The following is a 15989-nucleotide window of genomic DNA, read 5'->3' on the forward strand; positions in this document are numbered from 1 at the left end:
TACCTCATAATGATGCAGCTTGTTTTATATTCACGGTTTTACTTTCTTAACGTTCTTGAATCCATTCTGGCCGGATCTAACGTGTGTGTATGTATATATATATGTGTGATATGTTGTTGCAATTCAGGAGTAAACCCCGTTGATGTCAGAGGATCAAGAACAGGAGTTTTCATTGGAGTATCTGACAGCGAGTCTGATGAGTATTGGACAGCTGACCCAGAGAAAGTCAATGGATATGGTCTTACAGGCTGCTGCCGTGCAATGTTCCCAAACAGAATCTCGTACACATTTGATTTCTCAGGTATGTAGGCCTGTATTTTACTGAGCTAAAGAAACTGTATCTGATCGAAAATCAGAGTTCGAAGTTTGTTGTTACAAATATTATTGTGTGGCACTGAATTTTATTTGATCCCGTAACTTGACATGTAATTAGCATGAAACATCATATTGGATATTTATGCCATCTTGCTACTGGGAAGAAATCTGAATGTTACCTTTCATGTTATTTTAGGTCCTAGCTATGCCATTGATACAGCTTGCTCCTCCAGTATGTTTGCTCTCCAGCAAGCTATGAATGCTATGCGCACAGGACAATGTGATGCAGCTATAGTAGGTGGTGTTAACCTGTTGTTAAAGCCCACATGTTCACTTCAGTTCCATCGGTTAAGCATGCTCAGCCCTCAGGGAATGTGTAAAGCGTTTGACGCCTCAGGTAAGTTTGATAACATTTGAGTTACTAATTTTGGAAATTAATTTCTTTGTGTGGCTCTGAGTGTGCCAATTATGCTCACTAAACTAATCTGATATTTTCCTCTATAGGCAATGGATATGTACGCAGTGAAGCAGCAGTTGTAATTTATCTCCAGAAATCTTCACAAGCCAAACGTGTTTATGCAACAATTGTGAATGCAAAGACCAACACTGATGGTTATAAAACTCAAGGTATAACTTTTCCTTCTGGAGAAATGCAGAAGAAACTTGTTAAAGAAGTTTACGCAGAAGTGGGACTCAACCCTTCAGATGTATCCTATGTTGAGGCGCATGGTACAGGCACTAAAGTAAGTTTGCTGTAAAATCTTTATGAAGCATATATTTGAAAAGGTTGGAAGTGACAGTTATAAGAAATCGTAAATATGCATGTTCATCAGTATATCATACTATTCATATCATATTAATTACTACAGCATAGATACCAGGTCAAATGGGGTAGGCCTATACTTGTTCTTTCCTAATGTTTCAAAACACTGGTAAAATGTTCACTAGACTTGTAGAATAAAAATTTTTCTGTCAAGCCACATCTACATGACTCACTGTTCTGGGGCAGTATGTCGTTACAGAAATATGAAAGTTGGCGTTTCAGTGTGTTGTACGCCCAACTGAAATCTGACATCTCAGTACATTTTTTTCAAAGAAATGTTTTTTATTTGGTTATTGCACAGACTAAGGCAAATTGACAACAGTGGATTAGATAGTAGATAAGGCACTTAGAACTATCTTTCAGTTTGTAGAAATAATGGCAGTGTTTTGGAATGTAATGGTCTTTGTCTTCATTTGCTACATTTTCACATCTTGTTATGTTGACTGATGACCCATAATGACTAGGTTGGTCTAACATGAGGATGGCCCTTGTCAGTTAGCTGAGACCTCTGTACATAGCCATGTTTCGAGGAGTAATTAATTATTGATTTTCATTATTGTTCTAGTATAGAATTGTAGATTTATATTTTCAACAATATTACAGTTTTCCATCCTGTTCTCCGTTACTGAATGGTTTTTTTTTTTTTTTCAATGCCAGGTGGGAGACCCTCAGGAAGTGAATGCTATTGCTGACGTATTCTGCAAGGATCGCAACTCTCCGTTGTTGATAGGTTCTGTGAAGTCCAACATGGGTCACTCAGAGCCAGCATCTGGCCTGTGTTCCATAGCAAAAGTTGTTATAGCTATGGAAGCAGGCTTTTTGCCAGCAAATTTGCACTTTAAAGAGCCAAATCCAGATATTCCTGCTCTCTTGGATGGCCGGCTTCAGGTACTAAAAGAAATCAGAAAATCTTACTTCAATCTCTGACAGTTCCTCACTTAGTGCTTGGTTGTATTTAATGTGTACATGATATTTTCTTGTTTCGGTAGGTTGTTGATAAAGCAATTCCATGGAATGGTGGTCTAGCTGCTGTAAATTCTTTTGGCTTTGGGGGAGCAAATGCACATATTGTTCTCCGTTCAAACCCAAAACCAAAGACACCAGCTATTCAAGATGGTGTTCCCCGTTTAGTTACAGTTTCAGGAAGAACAGATGAAGCAGTTTCAGCATTTCTTGAAAAAGTATGTATGAGCCATATGTTGTAAATGGTAGTCCCGAATTGAATATTTGCTATCTTGTTTTACTCTTGACATCCTTAATTATGACTGTCATATCTTACTTTGTAGATCGAAAACTCTCCTAGAGATGACGACTTAATCAGCCTGCTTCATGAGATTCATGCTACAAATATAACAGGACATAATTACAGGGGGTTTACGGTCTTGGGTGGAAGTTCCACTCTGAGAGAAATTTCTGTAAGTACAGTTTGCTTTCTGCCTTTCTTCATTGCTACAGTTTTTCATTGGATACTTAAAACACAAAACTAATTTTTATTTTTTTCTCCCTGAAATCTTATTTCAGCATTTTGATGGAGAAAAGCGACCTGTATGGTTTGTCTTCTCTGGAATGGGCACCCAATGGCCTGGAATGGGAAGTGATCTTCTCCAGATTGAAGTTTTTGAGAAGGCAATTAGAAAATGTTCTGAAGCACTACAACCAGAAGGTGTAAACTTGTACGACACCATCGTCAATGGAACAGAAGCGACATTTGACAATGTTCTTAATTCTTTCATTTCAGTTGCAGCAATTCAGGTGTGCACTTTAAAGTGTAAATTCTTTATATTGGCTGCATAAGAAAAATATTATTCCCTCACTATGAGTAGACATCAGTGATCAAAAGTGGGATGATTGAGAGCGGGCCTAAATCTCAAATGCATAAAACTGGGTCCCTTTATCTGAACCTAAGAAAAATGTTATAAACAAAATGTAATATATTTAATAACAGTGAAGATGTATTGTGGGATTTTCAAAGTTTGCATGATAGACACAAGTGGAATCAAAATTGTGATTGTAGTTCTTTTCTTACAGCTACAAGTGACAGTGACATGTGTACCCTCTTCAAGTGTACATTTCTAGGTAAAAGTACACTTTATGGTGTAAGCAGATTTTCTGTTGCAAACTACAGTTGGTGACAGTTCACACAGTGAATGATTGGAAGTGGAACATGAAGAGAGATAAGTAGGATGATTAGACAGATGACGAAACCAATGAGAAAGCAATGTTCGATAAATGTTGTTGTGATGTGGAGTCTATAAAATTATGTGGAGTTAAAACGCAACTTATTGTGCGGAATGTTGTCGTATAAAACAAAAAAATTCTGTAAAATTTAAACTATACTCTTAGTTTCCTTTGTGACTGCAGTTGATCAGTGGGCTGCACTGCAAATCAGTCTGTCTCCACAACTAGTTTTCCTCCAGTAACATTCATTGGATTTGCTAATACTCAGTCAGAGTATAACATTTCAACCTAACATAGACCTCTGGCTAAGCTACGGATCACCATAGCCAGTTTTCTTGCACTCACATTTGTCGACTTCGTCAACTCACATCAAATGTTGGAATAAGAAACAATATCCCAAGAAATTCTGTCGTATTCTGAGAAATATACAATACAAGAAATACATACAGAAAGCAGTTACCAACTTAATATAGCCATATCAGTAATTGTCAATCTCACTCTATCCATGTTGAAAACAAAAGAAATAAATTTGTATGTTCTGTTGAAATAAGTCATTAGGTCGAGCTATTCTCATTGGCAACTGTACACTATCACCTGATGCGCTACAACAAATGGAAACGAATTGCCAGCATTAGAAGAGTTGCCAACACCTTAAGTGCACTTTATCCTGTTTCTGTTCTTCTCTCTATTTATTCCAGATATTAAACAAAAGAACTACAATTCAGAAAAACAGAGCCTTGTACTGGCTTGTGCTTTGTAATTGTCATATTTACTACTAGCTAATACTTTTTGCTTATGTATGTAACAACAGAACTTGTGTTTCAAAACAGGTAGCGTTGGTGGACGTACTCTCTTCACTCGGCATACACCCTGATGGAATTGTTGGACATTCAGTTGGGGAATTAGGATGTGCATATGCTGATGGCACATTCACTGCAGAACAGACAGTTCTTGCTGCATACTGGCGAGGGCGCAGTATTCTCGAGTCTAAGTTGCCTCGTGGAAGCATGGCGGCTGTTGGTTAGCAATTTTGCCTATTTAGCGTTAAGAGACTCAAATTTCGGAATAGCTTTAGATGCATGTCTTAGAGGTAGTAGATTAAATATTCTTTATTTTGTGTAGGCTTTAAGTGAGTGATTTTAATAGATCTTTTTGGAATTCATGTGTTAATGCTATTCTTGTTACTCTAAATCATGTTGTCATTCCATTTAAGATCTATGAAATGAAGTGATTAAAGAATGAGAAGTTTGAAGATTATTTGTATTTATGTCTTTAATGAATTTTAGAATCAATCATTTTTGTTATGTACATACACTCCTGGAAATGGAAAAAAGAACACATTGACACCGGTGTGTCAGACCCACCATACTTGCTCCGGACACTGCGAGAGGGCTGTACAAGCAATGATCACACGCACGGCACAGCGGACACACCAGGAACCGCGGTGTTGGCCATCGAATGGCGCTAGCTGCGCAGCATTTGTGCACCGCCACCGTCAGTGTCAGCCAGTTTGCCGTGGCATACGGAGCTCCATCGCAGTCTTTAACATTGGTAGCATGCCGCGACAGCGTGGACGTGAACCGTATGTGTAGTTGACGGACTTTGAGCGAGGGCGTGTAGTGGGCATGCGGGAGGCCGGGTGGACATACCGCCGAATTGCTCAACACGTGGGGCGTGAGGTCTCCACAGTACATCGATGTTGTCGCCAGTGGTCGGCGGAAGGTGCACGTGCCCGTCGACCTGGGACCGGACCGCAGCGACGCACGGATGCACGCCAAGACCGTAGGATCCTACGCAGTGCCGTAGGGGACCGCACCGCCACTTCCCAGCAAATTAGGGACACTGTTGCTCCTGTGGTATCGGTGAGGACCATTCGCAACCGTCTCCATGAAGCTGGGCTACGGTCCCGCACACTGTTAGGCCGTCTTCCGCTCACGCCCCAACATCGTGCAGCCCGCCTCCAGTGGTGTCGCGACAGGCGTGAATGGAGGGACGAATGGAGACGTGTCGTCTTCAGCGATGAGAGTCGCTTCTGCCTTGGTGCCAATGATGGTCGTATGCGTGTTTGGCGCCGTGCAGGTGAGCGCCACAATCAGGACTGCATACGACCGAGGCACACAGGGCCAACACCCGGCATCATGGTGTGGGGAGCGATCTCCTACACTGGCCGTACACCACTGGTGATCGTCGAGGGGACACTGAATAGTGCACGGTACATCCAAACCGTCATCGAAGCCATCGTTCTACCATTCCTAGACCGGCAAGGGAACTTGCTGTTCCAACAGGACAATGCACGTCCGCATGTATCCCGTGCCACCCAACGTGCTCTAGAAGGTGTAAGTCAACTACCCTGGCCAGCAAGATCTCCGGATCTGTCCCCCATTGAGCATGTTTGGGACTGGATGAAGCGTCGTCTCATGCGGTCTGCATGTCCAGCACGAACGCTGGTCCAACTGAGGCGCCAGGTGGAAATGGCATGGCAAGCCGTTCCACAGGACTACATCCAGCATCTCTACGATCGTCTCCATGGGAGAATAGCAGCCTGCATTGCTGCGAAAGGTGGATATACACTGTACTAGTGCCGACATTGTGCATGCTCTGTTGCCTGTGTCTATGTGCCTGTGGTTCTGTCAGTGTGGTCATGTGATGTATCTGACCCCAGGAATGTGTCAATAAAGTTTCCCCTTCCTGGGACAATGAATTCACGGTGTTCTTATTTCAATTTCCAGGAGTGTATAATAGTGTGTGTGTGTGTGTGTGTGTGTGTGTGTGTGTGTGTGTGTGTGTGTGTGAGAGAGAGAGAGAGAGAGAGAGAGAGAGAGAGAGAGAGACCCACTCATGATTGTATTTCTTAGGCAGTTGAACTTAATCAAAGTAACTATTTTTCTCCCTCTCTCATTGAACAGGTCTAACTTGGGAGGACGCTAAGGCTCGATGCCCACCAGAACTTGTTCCTGCGTGTCATAATAGTGCTGATAGTGTGACAGTTTCTGGCCCTCCTGATGCCATTGCTAAGTTTGTGAAAACCCTTCAGGCAGAGGGAATATTTGCAAAGGAAGTCAATAGCTCTGGTGTGGCGTTTCACAGTCGCTACATTGCTGATGCTGGCCCAAAGCTGAGGAAATGCCTTGAAAAGGTCTGCTTTATTTACAGTTCAAATACTTGCCAATAACAATTAATAGTCTTGAGCATACTTTTTGTGTTAATTGGTGTACATTTAACCCTTTCCACCCCAAGGGTTAATGGTCATACACAGTGCAAATTTATGGTGTCTTTAGCTTTCTTATGCACGATAACCTGAGGCAGTGATATAAAACTGTGTGTAATCTTCATTACTGTTGTATTCTCTTTCACTTCTCTCTTCCATTTCTGGAAAGAGACTTTTTTCAGAAGTATTTTACAATGTCACTAACTTAATTGTGCTGTCTCATTTCACAATTATAATTATATTTGTTTCCCAATTGTAGATAATACCAAATCCGAAACAACGTACCTCTCGCTGGATTAGCTCATCAATTCCAGAAAGTGCTTGGGGGACATCTCTTGCACAGTGGTCATCAGCTGCCTATCATGTTAACAATTTGCTGTCACCTGTCCTCTTCAATGAAGCGCTAAAATTTGTTCCTGAAAATGCAATTGTCGTGGAGGTAGCTCCACATTGTCTGCTCCAGGCTATCTTGAAGCGTTCGCTTGCATCGACATGCACAAATGTTGGACTTATGAAACGGGGCCACAAAGATAATAAGGAATTCCTGTTTTCAAATATTGGAAAGTAAGTTTTGAAATGATTTTTAGTAATTTTATACCAATTTAAACTTTCTAAGTGTAACTGTGCAGTGATGAGCAAAGGAGAACAAGGTCATCATTGATGTGCTCTTTTGTTCCAGGTTGTACAATGCTGGACTTCAGCCAAAATTAGCTCAGTTCTACAACAAAATAAGCTATCCTGTTGCAAGGGGCACTCCAATGATTGCACCATTGATCCAGTGGGATCACTCTTCAGAATGGAGTGTTGCTAGCTTTAGTGGAAAGGCAAGGATACATGTTATTTTTTATTGTCCTGCATTACTTATTTTAATCTTGTTTGTGAAACAGTTCATGTGTTAGCTTGTTTTCAAGCTTTATGTTGTGTCTGTAGGGTGGATCTCGCTCTGGGGAATGCATTATTGAAATTGATCTTAGTAAGGAGCAGGACAGTTTCCTATCAGGACATGCCATTGATGGAAGAGTACTTTTCCCTGCAACTGGCTACCTGGTAAGTGAACATTCTCTTTTATTTTTTACTTAAATTCTACCTTTATTTCAGTTTAAAATTTTCTTGTGTAATTTTTGTTGTAGACTCTTGTATGGAAAACATTCGCCAAACTGCAGGGAACTTCTTTTGAAGACTTGAGTGTTGTGTTTGAAGATGTACAGTTCCATCGAGCCACCATAATGCCAAAAGAAGGTAAGATAATTCTTACAACCCTTCTAATAAGAAGAAAGAAGATATATCATCAACTGCATATATTTTGTGCAACTCTGACAAGGTTATAGCCAAACTTATGCATAGAATGTTAATAGTGCATGAAAGTGAACCATAGAATATCCAAACTACAAATTAACTTTTACTGTGGATGAAGAATTTTGCTGTAAAACAAACTTTGATCTCTACAGGTTCTGTAAAATTTTTGGTGAACATTTTTGATGGCTCGGGAAGTTTTGAACTATGTGAAGGAGGAGCTGTGGTTGTCTCTGGGCGAATATATGTGCCAGAGGACCCTGACCATGAGATGCTAAATCTTCCTGCTCCTGCCAAGTTGCCAGAAAACAAAGAAATGCTGCCATTAACAACTTCAGATGTTTACAAAGAACTGAGACTAAGAGGCTACGATTACGGTGGCATCTTCCGTGGAATTGCAGAATCTGATAATAGAGGTAAGCATGACATTTAACAAAATATTTCAGGTACAAAAGGGAGAATTTTGGATACAAATGGTAATCATAACAAAGAATTTGTAGCTGAAGTCATCTTGCTCAGTTAAGAGTGCAGTGGAAGTCCGCAATTGCAACTAATATACGGAATGTGCAAGTACATCCTTAGGGATGCAGTTAGTCTTTCATTAGTATAGTTACAGAAGTGTGTCATGAGGCATAATGCCACAACAGAATAGTATTCTTTTCTCCAAAATGCGATAAAACTACATTTCAGGTTACAGCATTGTAGACAGGGTTTGTTTATTGTGTAATTAAAAAAGTTAATCCACACAATATTGCAAACTTTATCAGTGCTCCCAGGTATCAGCATATGCATGTGGGGTAGCTTAAAGTTGTAATTATCACTTCAAAAAATAACTATGTAATTTATTTTTTGCAGCATTCTTGATACACATTGAAATCCCCAGATCATTAGATCACAGCTTGCCTCGGGAAACGCCAAAACAAAGTAGTGCAACCCATCTTCTCTTATCAGGGGGCTATGCAATTTTTTGTGGCTTCTGTAGTGATGTGTTATGGTACTGTATGGTGTGGGAGTTGGTGTGTACCAGGACAGTTGACGTATTCTGTTGACCAAATAATTAAGTTACTTTTTATTCTGAGGTGATAGTTCAGTGTTGGCCTTAGATTCGGAGACAGCATTATTAACAATAAGTAACATAAAATAAACAGCAGCAGCACTTCTCAGGTTTGTGAGGTTTGGAGGTACAAGAATTGATCTGTGACCCATCATTGGGAATGAATAGGCTATATAATTTAGTACATGATGGTGACTAATGTTGGCAGCAGCCATCACAACTAACATATGCTGGCAGTAAAATATTAATAGTGAGGTTACAGACAACAGACATTTCATGAACGCTACACCTGTGCAATCCAGTTTCCAAAGATTTTCCAAACAAGTCTTCATAAAATTATTAGTATTAAGCATGAGAAAAGTAGGTGCTTCATGAGTGCAAGTTATATTGATTATAAATAGTATCTAACTCCATGAACAGAGCACCACACAATGACACAGTGATTGTCATTGTGACACAATGACACAACCACACAGAGCAGACTCAGAGCACCACACAATGCCAACTGGCTGTTGTGTCATCCTCTGCCATATGGCATCAATTGGATGAGGTGTGAAGGGGCCTGATGTCAGCACAAAGCTCTGCTGTCAGCTATCCAGATGTTGAAGCTGCTAATTCTCATACAACTAGCACCCCAGTTGGCATCATTTGAGTGCACTTTATTCCAGTTGTCTTGCCAAGAAAATATTCTGGGTATTTAATCTGGGTCCTCCATATGGCAGCCAGACACATAGGCCGACCAGCTACAGAGGTGGGCAATAATAAGGACAATAGGACAGAAAATGAAATAGCAAGGCACTGATCCATACCAGTGCTGAAGGTGACGAATTATTTTGCTGTATCATTACTAGCTGTGGCACATGGTGTCTGAAACCATGTTTGTCAGTGGTTTAGAAGCACTCATAAGACAAACCCAAAGTGACATGAAAGATATGTTTTTGGCTTCATACCTTTCAAGCTATGTCATGTACATTTAGTCCAAGAAATCCAGTGTCCCTTCTTAGAAAAAATAAATTGTCTGTAGGAGTACTCACCTTTATGACATCTCGTGAAGCATCTCTGGCATTATTCTACGAAAGGCTTCCTTAGTGCTATTGCACAATTCTTCATTAGTCATGTACACACATAGAGCCACATATGACTTATTTATTCCTGGTAATTAGTCTGTGGTGTGGTAAAGTGTGGGTGTTGTGGGGCTGGATAAGCTGCTTAATCATGTCCAACCTTCAAATTTTTCAGCAAGGAACTCGTGCATTTAAATAGCAAAATATGCTGAAGCTCCATTCTGCTGTAATAACACATAACAGTAATTCCCTTGTATTCAGGCTGAGGTATTAAGCACATTTGTAGCATGTCCAAATAAGAACTTCCTTAAAAACAAATCCTAGCATGTATTGTGACGAAATCCTGGCTCATATCATAACAGTGGTAAGATTCCATTCCTACTCTTGCAACATTGGCACACTTTTCCTGTAGTGTTTTCTTGTGTCACTACACTGCCTTTCTTTAACGCTGTGTAGAACAAAAGCATGTTTCTCCCATTCAAACAGAGGTGCTTACACTCAAAAGATACTAATTGCTCCTCAACGAGGTAACTCTGTCTGCTTACATCAGCCATGGCTTCACAGCTGGCACATACTATTACTATAATGACTTCTGCTTCAAAGGAGAGATACCAGTAAAATAAAATAACTGTGTATTTTCCCAGTTGTATGAAGTCAAGAGCATTTTTTTCTGCTTCATCATGGTGATTCAGCTTACACTTTCAGGAATATAGCTACTTGAGTTTCCATAATCACTTAAGTGTGAATGCAAGGATGGTTCCTTTGAAAATTCTATTTCTGATTGATTTCTTGCCCCAACATTGTTTATATCTGAGCTTGAGATCAGTCTTTAAGTATAGCATTGTCAGTTGATCAATTAAAACCAACAATTCCTTAGTTGTAAAATATTTGTTTCACTGTTAATGTGTAGGACAGAACTAACTATAAATATCTGGATATAATATAATGTAGTATAAAATACTTTGTCATCAAATAATGGTCTATTCATAACCTCCTAAATAATATAGATTGGGATTTACTTGTTAATCTCCTGTTCCTACCACCATCTTCTTATAGTCAGATTTCACCCTTATTTGTACCATTTGCAAGAGCATCATTCCTTACTTGCCTACAGAAGTTGTCATAGCACTTTGTGAGAAACTGAACAATTGGAAATAGCTCTTTATTGGCATTTATGGTCTATTAGAGGTGTTAAATCTCATATGTTTCTCTTTCACAATCCACATTAAGTAGTAACTGTAGTATGTTACATATATATACACCACAAACTACCCTGGTAATTTCTTTTCTTAAGTTGTAGAGAATTGAGATTTATCTATATGAATCTGATATACGTACTGAATATCTCGCTTAATAATTTGAAAATCGTACAAATATGCCATTTAAAAACCATTTTTCTTGCCTTAACAGGTGTGAATGGAAAGTTGAACTGGGTTAACAATTGGATTAGTTTCATGGACACCATGTTGCAGTTCTCTATTCTGGGACAAAACACCCGAGAATTGTACTTACCAACTCGGCTACAGAGAGCAGTCATCAATCCTAAGAAGCATAAACAAATAGTGGAGAGCTTTAATGAAGGTGATGGTTAGTTGACCGTAATGAATTACGTCGTTACTATTTATTTCTGTAATTCTTGTTTGTATTATGAGCACATGTGTTCCCTTTATTACAATAAGGAGAGCATAGAGTGCTAAAATTATTAATTTATATCACATTATGAGGTTTTGTTAATGTCATAAAGTTTTCTCACTCATTGTGTTATATCTGCTGTACTTACCTCAACATGTGACTTTTTTTCTGTAACACAGGTATCATTTAGATTTTTTTTTGATAATACTAAGAAAGCAAATTTCTCTTTTATCAGTTTCCTATTCAGTAATGTGAGTCTAATTTGAAGTCATATTAATCTATCAAACTGCGGTTATTGTAGTTAGTTTTACTAATTTTTATATTCAAAATCAGTGTACTTTGAATATGACTTCTTCACTCTACACTGAATATATATTTGTTCTATGCAGGAATTCCTGTTCATATGTACCACAATATTAACATCCTATATATTTGTTCTATGCAGGAATTCCTGTTCATATGTACCGCAATATTAACATCCTGAAGTCTGGTGGAATTGAGTTAAGAGGTCTGAAAGCCAGTTTAGCACCAAGGCGACAGCAAACTCAGGCTCCTCCTAAGCTTGAGCAGTATACTTTTGTACCATATGCAAATGTAAGCAAAAAGGAGGTAAGTGACAGCCTTTAGGCCACTACTGATACATTTCATATAAAATCATCTCATGGGACTGATAACAAGTTTTCTTTTTTCCTCAGTATTTCGTTGCAACACTGTTCGATTAAAGTCGCTATAGATTATAAATAGTAAATCATTGTGCTATATGTCTGTAGCCTACAGAATTATGTTCATAATTATTCGAGAAAGTTGTGTAATTGGTGATTCAATTGCAGGTCACAATAGAAGATGGTGCAAGAGTAAGACAACAAGCACTCACAGTGTGCTTGCAGATTGCTCTTGAGAACTCAGGTGGAGCATTGAAAATGAAAGTTGCTGAAGTGGCAGATGACAGGCAACCAGAGACTCTTCTTGCACCTGTGATAATTGACATATTAGAATCTGAACCAATCCTTACTGTAAGTTTGACTTTTATCTGCTATTGTTTCTTCCTTCATTTTGTAACTTTTCATTTGGGTTGTTTCCACTACAGTGTTAGTACATGTTTTGTTTACCAGGTTGACATGACTGTGGCATCTGCAAATCCTGATTTGTTTGCTAGTACAGTTGAACCACTAGGTGTGAAAATGGTTACCAAAAATATAAGCTCTGAACCAGTGGATCAAAATTGCCACATTGTCGTGGGAACAGGAATACTGCAGCGACCTGCTGGTGTACTGGACAACATGGTTGCATCACTAAAAGAAGGTGGTTTCATATTGCTGGAGGAAAGCCGATCAGTTGTTGAAAGCTGTAGGTTACCAGATGACTGGGAACTTGTTGCCAGACAGGATACAGGCTTACATTCGTTTGTTCTCCTGCGTAAGGTGAGTGATGCTGAAAATTGGACTTGGTTAGCATATGTTGTATCTATTACCTATGTACACCATTGTTTTTTATGCATGTGAGGCTAGTGGGAGGGTACAGTACATCAGTTTCCAATATTATAATATAGAAAACAGTAAATTTCAGTATTTATGGTACTCAGTGCTTTCCTTTTTCTTTTTTCAAGTTTGTTGTTAAATGTTAGTGCCCCAGCCAACTTGTCTAAAATATGAAATTGTATACTCATGAAAAATTGTAACTGGCATTGCAACTTGTGGTGCATATTACAGCACACAAACTTAATTTCTTTACTGTGTTGCTCATAGTGTCCAAGTAATAATACATCATCATGCATTAGCAAAAGTGCGGAAAGAATGAAGAAAAAATGTTTGTTTTAATCTTTCTAGTGGTAGAAGTAAACTTCTTATAAATGGTGTGGTAAAATAACAGGGAAAATCTAAAATTATACCAAATTTGCAGTACATTTTATGTTCCTTGTTGTAAAAAAAGTGTGTGTGAATTGTAACTTTTGTGGTTAGACATTCTTAACTTTTCAGCCCATGGTCTCAGATTACGCAGTTCAGATTCAAGTTACAGAGAAAAATTTTGATTGGGTGGAACCTCTGAAATCTGCAATGAAACAAAGTGAGACTGAAGGTACTAAAATACTTATTGTCTGCTGTGGAGAAAATCAATGTGGAATAGTTGGGATGATAAATTGCATCAAACAGGAGCCTGGTGGTAACAATGTTCGGTATGTGTCATTAAATCATTGCACCTCTTTGGCAAGTTTTACTCTGTAGATAATGAAAGAAGTTTTGATGACACTATATTTTGTAAGATTACAAACATTAAGTTCTCATAGGAACCCCACAGAACCCTAAAATTTTCTTTTTATATTTTAGAAACAACCTGGTATTACTTTTCATAACTGTCATACTTTTACACATGTAAACCAAACAAGAAGTGATTTTATTATTCAGCATCAAAGAAATACTGAATAGAAGAATAGTTGTTACGATTTTAATATTTATTTATGGATAATAACTTGCAGGTGTGTTTTTGTGCAAGATGAAAAGGCACCAGCATTTTCAAAAAGTCATGAAGTCTATGCAGCACAATTGAGAAAGAATCTGGTGTTGAATGTCCTCAAGAATGGTATTTGGGGTAGTTACAGACATATGCATCTTGATTCTGTTCTCAAGGACTCTGCCACTGCTCTGCAAGTTGAGCATGCTTACATCAATGCACTAACAAGAGGAGATCTTGCTAGTCTGCGGTGGATTGAAGGACCACTTACATATTACAGGTAAGCCACATTAGAAGTATTGAATAATATTTCATTTGAATTGTTTATCGCTCTTCAGTTCTGAAATTTCCGTGCACCAGGTGCATGAAGGAATTACCATGATTTTCTATGAATTATGAAATAACGAAACAGTTTTGTTTTTAAGAGACCCATTTTTGTTTTGTGAATATATTTTTAAATTTACAACAATTTGGAAACAATATATTGCTACTCACCACTTAGAGAAGGTGTTGAGTTACAAGCTGGCACAGTGATAAAGATTGCCAAATATTCAAGTTTTTGGACATTGAAGCCCAGCTGCAACGAGACATTGGCTCTTTGTGTTGCTTCAGAACAAGGACTTTGTCCAAAAACTTAAAATATTCTGGCAGTCTTTATCATTGTGCCTGTCTGCAACTCAAAATCCATGTGTTGTGATTAGCAACCTATCCTTTCCATATTGTTGTTATTCCATCCTGGATTCCCATTGTTTTATTTTCAAATTTATTTAGAACAATCACATTATTTTGCCCAGAATTAATTGTTTACTGGCAACAGTTGTGCTTACTTAAACATTTATAAGCCTATGCTTTTTTTTTCTAGGCCAGAAAGGTTCCCAGGCAAGGAGCTGTGTCATGTATATTACGCACCTTTGAATTTCCGTGACGTTATGTTGGCAACAGGGAAACTCCCTCCTGATGCTCTGCCTGGTGATCTTGCAGGACAGGTAACTTTAATATGTGCTACCTTCTTCAATTCATTATATCAAATGTCCATGCTTCACTTCATTGTCACTACCTTCTCTCGCACAGGACTGCATTCTTGGATTGGAATTCTCTGGTCGGAATTCTGCTGGCAAGAGAGTGATGGGAATGGTTGCAGCCAGGGGACTGGCTACAACTGTGCTGGCGGATCCTGGTTTCTTGTGGGAAGTACCCGATAAGTGGTCCCTGGAGGAAGCGGCCACTGTTCCTGTTGTCTATGCCACGGTTAGTGGAGTTTTTGACAAAGATTCATTTTTTCATGTTATTTAACTTCTTTATGATAACCTTTACTTTTTCAGCCCAGTGTTTACAACACACCATTTACAGGGTGATCTTCAGGAAGCAGACATTTTTAGATTGGCCTGATCCCCATTGTCAGAAGTAGGAGATGACAGTATATACATCAGTCACTTTGTGACTTTAATCAAATAGAAGATGTTAACCTTTGATTTGGGATAAATACAAGCTTTACTTTTTTCTTAAAAATGAACATCTTACTGTTCATTTGAAACCCACCAGTTTCCTGTAGGTCACCCTATAAAAACAGTGTTTCATATCAATTTTTTAAATAAATTATTATTGTTATTCTGTTCCTTTCAAAAATACCTTGTTTTCAACCATATATGTGAAAATATTTAATGTGGAATAAATATGAGATTGGATTGTTGGTATTTACAGAGCTATTATGCCCTTGTGGTAAGAGGTCAGATGCGTCCTGGTGATTCAGTGCTGATTCATGCTGGTACCGGAGGAGTTGGCCAAGCAGCTATTGCTATTGCACTGCATATGGGTTGCACTGTTTTCACTACTGTAGGTAGTGCAGAAAAGAGAGCTTTCCTCAAACAGCGTTTCCCTCAGGTTAGTATTTTAAAAACTTTTTCCCCGGTTCGACATAAAAATTAGTGGGTTTCAAAACAAAAAGCTTTCTCGAGCTGATAAGAGAATTATTAC

General features: G+C 38.8%; 1 protein-coding gene across 2 annotated transcripts in view; it reads left to right on the plus strand.

Moving 5' to 3' along the window:
• Positions 1–15989, plus strand: part of LOC126252993 (fatty acid synthase) — an 88558-nt gene that overhangs the window by 58496 nt on the left and 14073 nt on the right. The window contains exons 4-26 of one of the 2 annotated variants that reach the window (XM_049954022.1): positions 128–301; positions 512–712; positions 820–1058; positions 1796–2026; positions 2128–2319; positions 2425–2553; positions 2660–2890; positions 4147–4336; positions 6223–6452; positions 6784–7088; positions 7204–7348; positions 7455–7571; positions 7655–7763; positions 7973–8233; positions 11346–11522; positions 12013–12176; positions 12398–12580; positions 12680–12988; positions 13544–13740; positions 14041–14295; positions 14878–15001; positions 15087–15263; positions 15717–15896. In XM_049954022.1, the coding sequence (XP_049809979.1) occupies positions 128–301; positions 512–712; positions 820–1058; positions 1796–2026; positions 2128–2319; positions 2425–2553; positions 2660–2890; positions 4147–4336; positions 6223–6452; positions 6784–7088; positions 7204–7348; positions 7455–7571; positions 7655–7763; positions 7973–8233; positions 11346–11522; positions 12013–12176; positions 12398–12580; positions 12680–12988; positions 13544–13740; positions 14041–14295; positions 14878–15001; positions 15087–15263; positions 15717–15896 (4520 nt within the window). The remainder of the gene's footprint in view (positions 1–127; positions 302–511; positions 713–819; positions 1059–1795; positions 2027–2127; positions 2320–2424; positions 2554–2659; positions 2891–4146; positions 4337–6222; positions 6453–6783; positions 7089–7203; positions 7349–7454; positions 7572–7654; positions 7764–7972; positions 8234–11345; positions 11523–12012; positions 12177–12397; positions 12581–12679; positions 12989–13543; positions 13741–14040; positions 14296–14877; positions 15002–15086; positions 15264–15716; positions 15897–15989) is intronic. The other variant, XM_049954023.1, reaches the window with a different exon arrangement.

Source organism: Schistocerca nitens, chromosome 4 (genome assembly GCF_023898315.1).
Source record: "Schistocerca nitens isolate TAMUIC-IGC-003100 chromosome 4, iqSchNite1.1, whole genome shotgun sequence".
NCBI classification, from domain to species: domain Eukaryota; kingdom Metazoa; phylum Arthropoda; class Insecta; order Orthoptera; family Acrididae; genus Schistocerca; species Schistocerca nitens.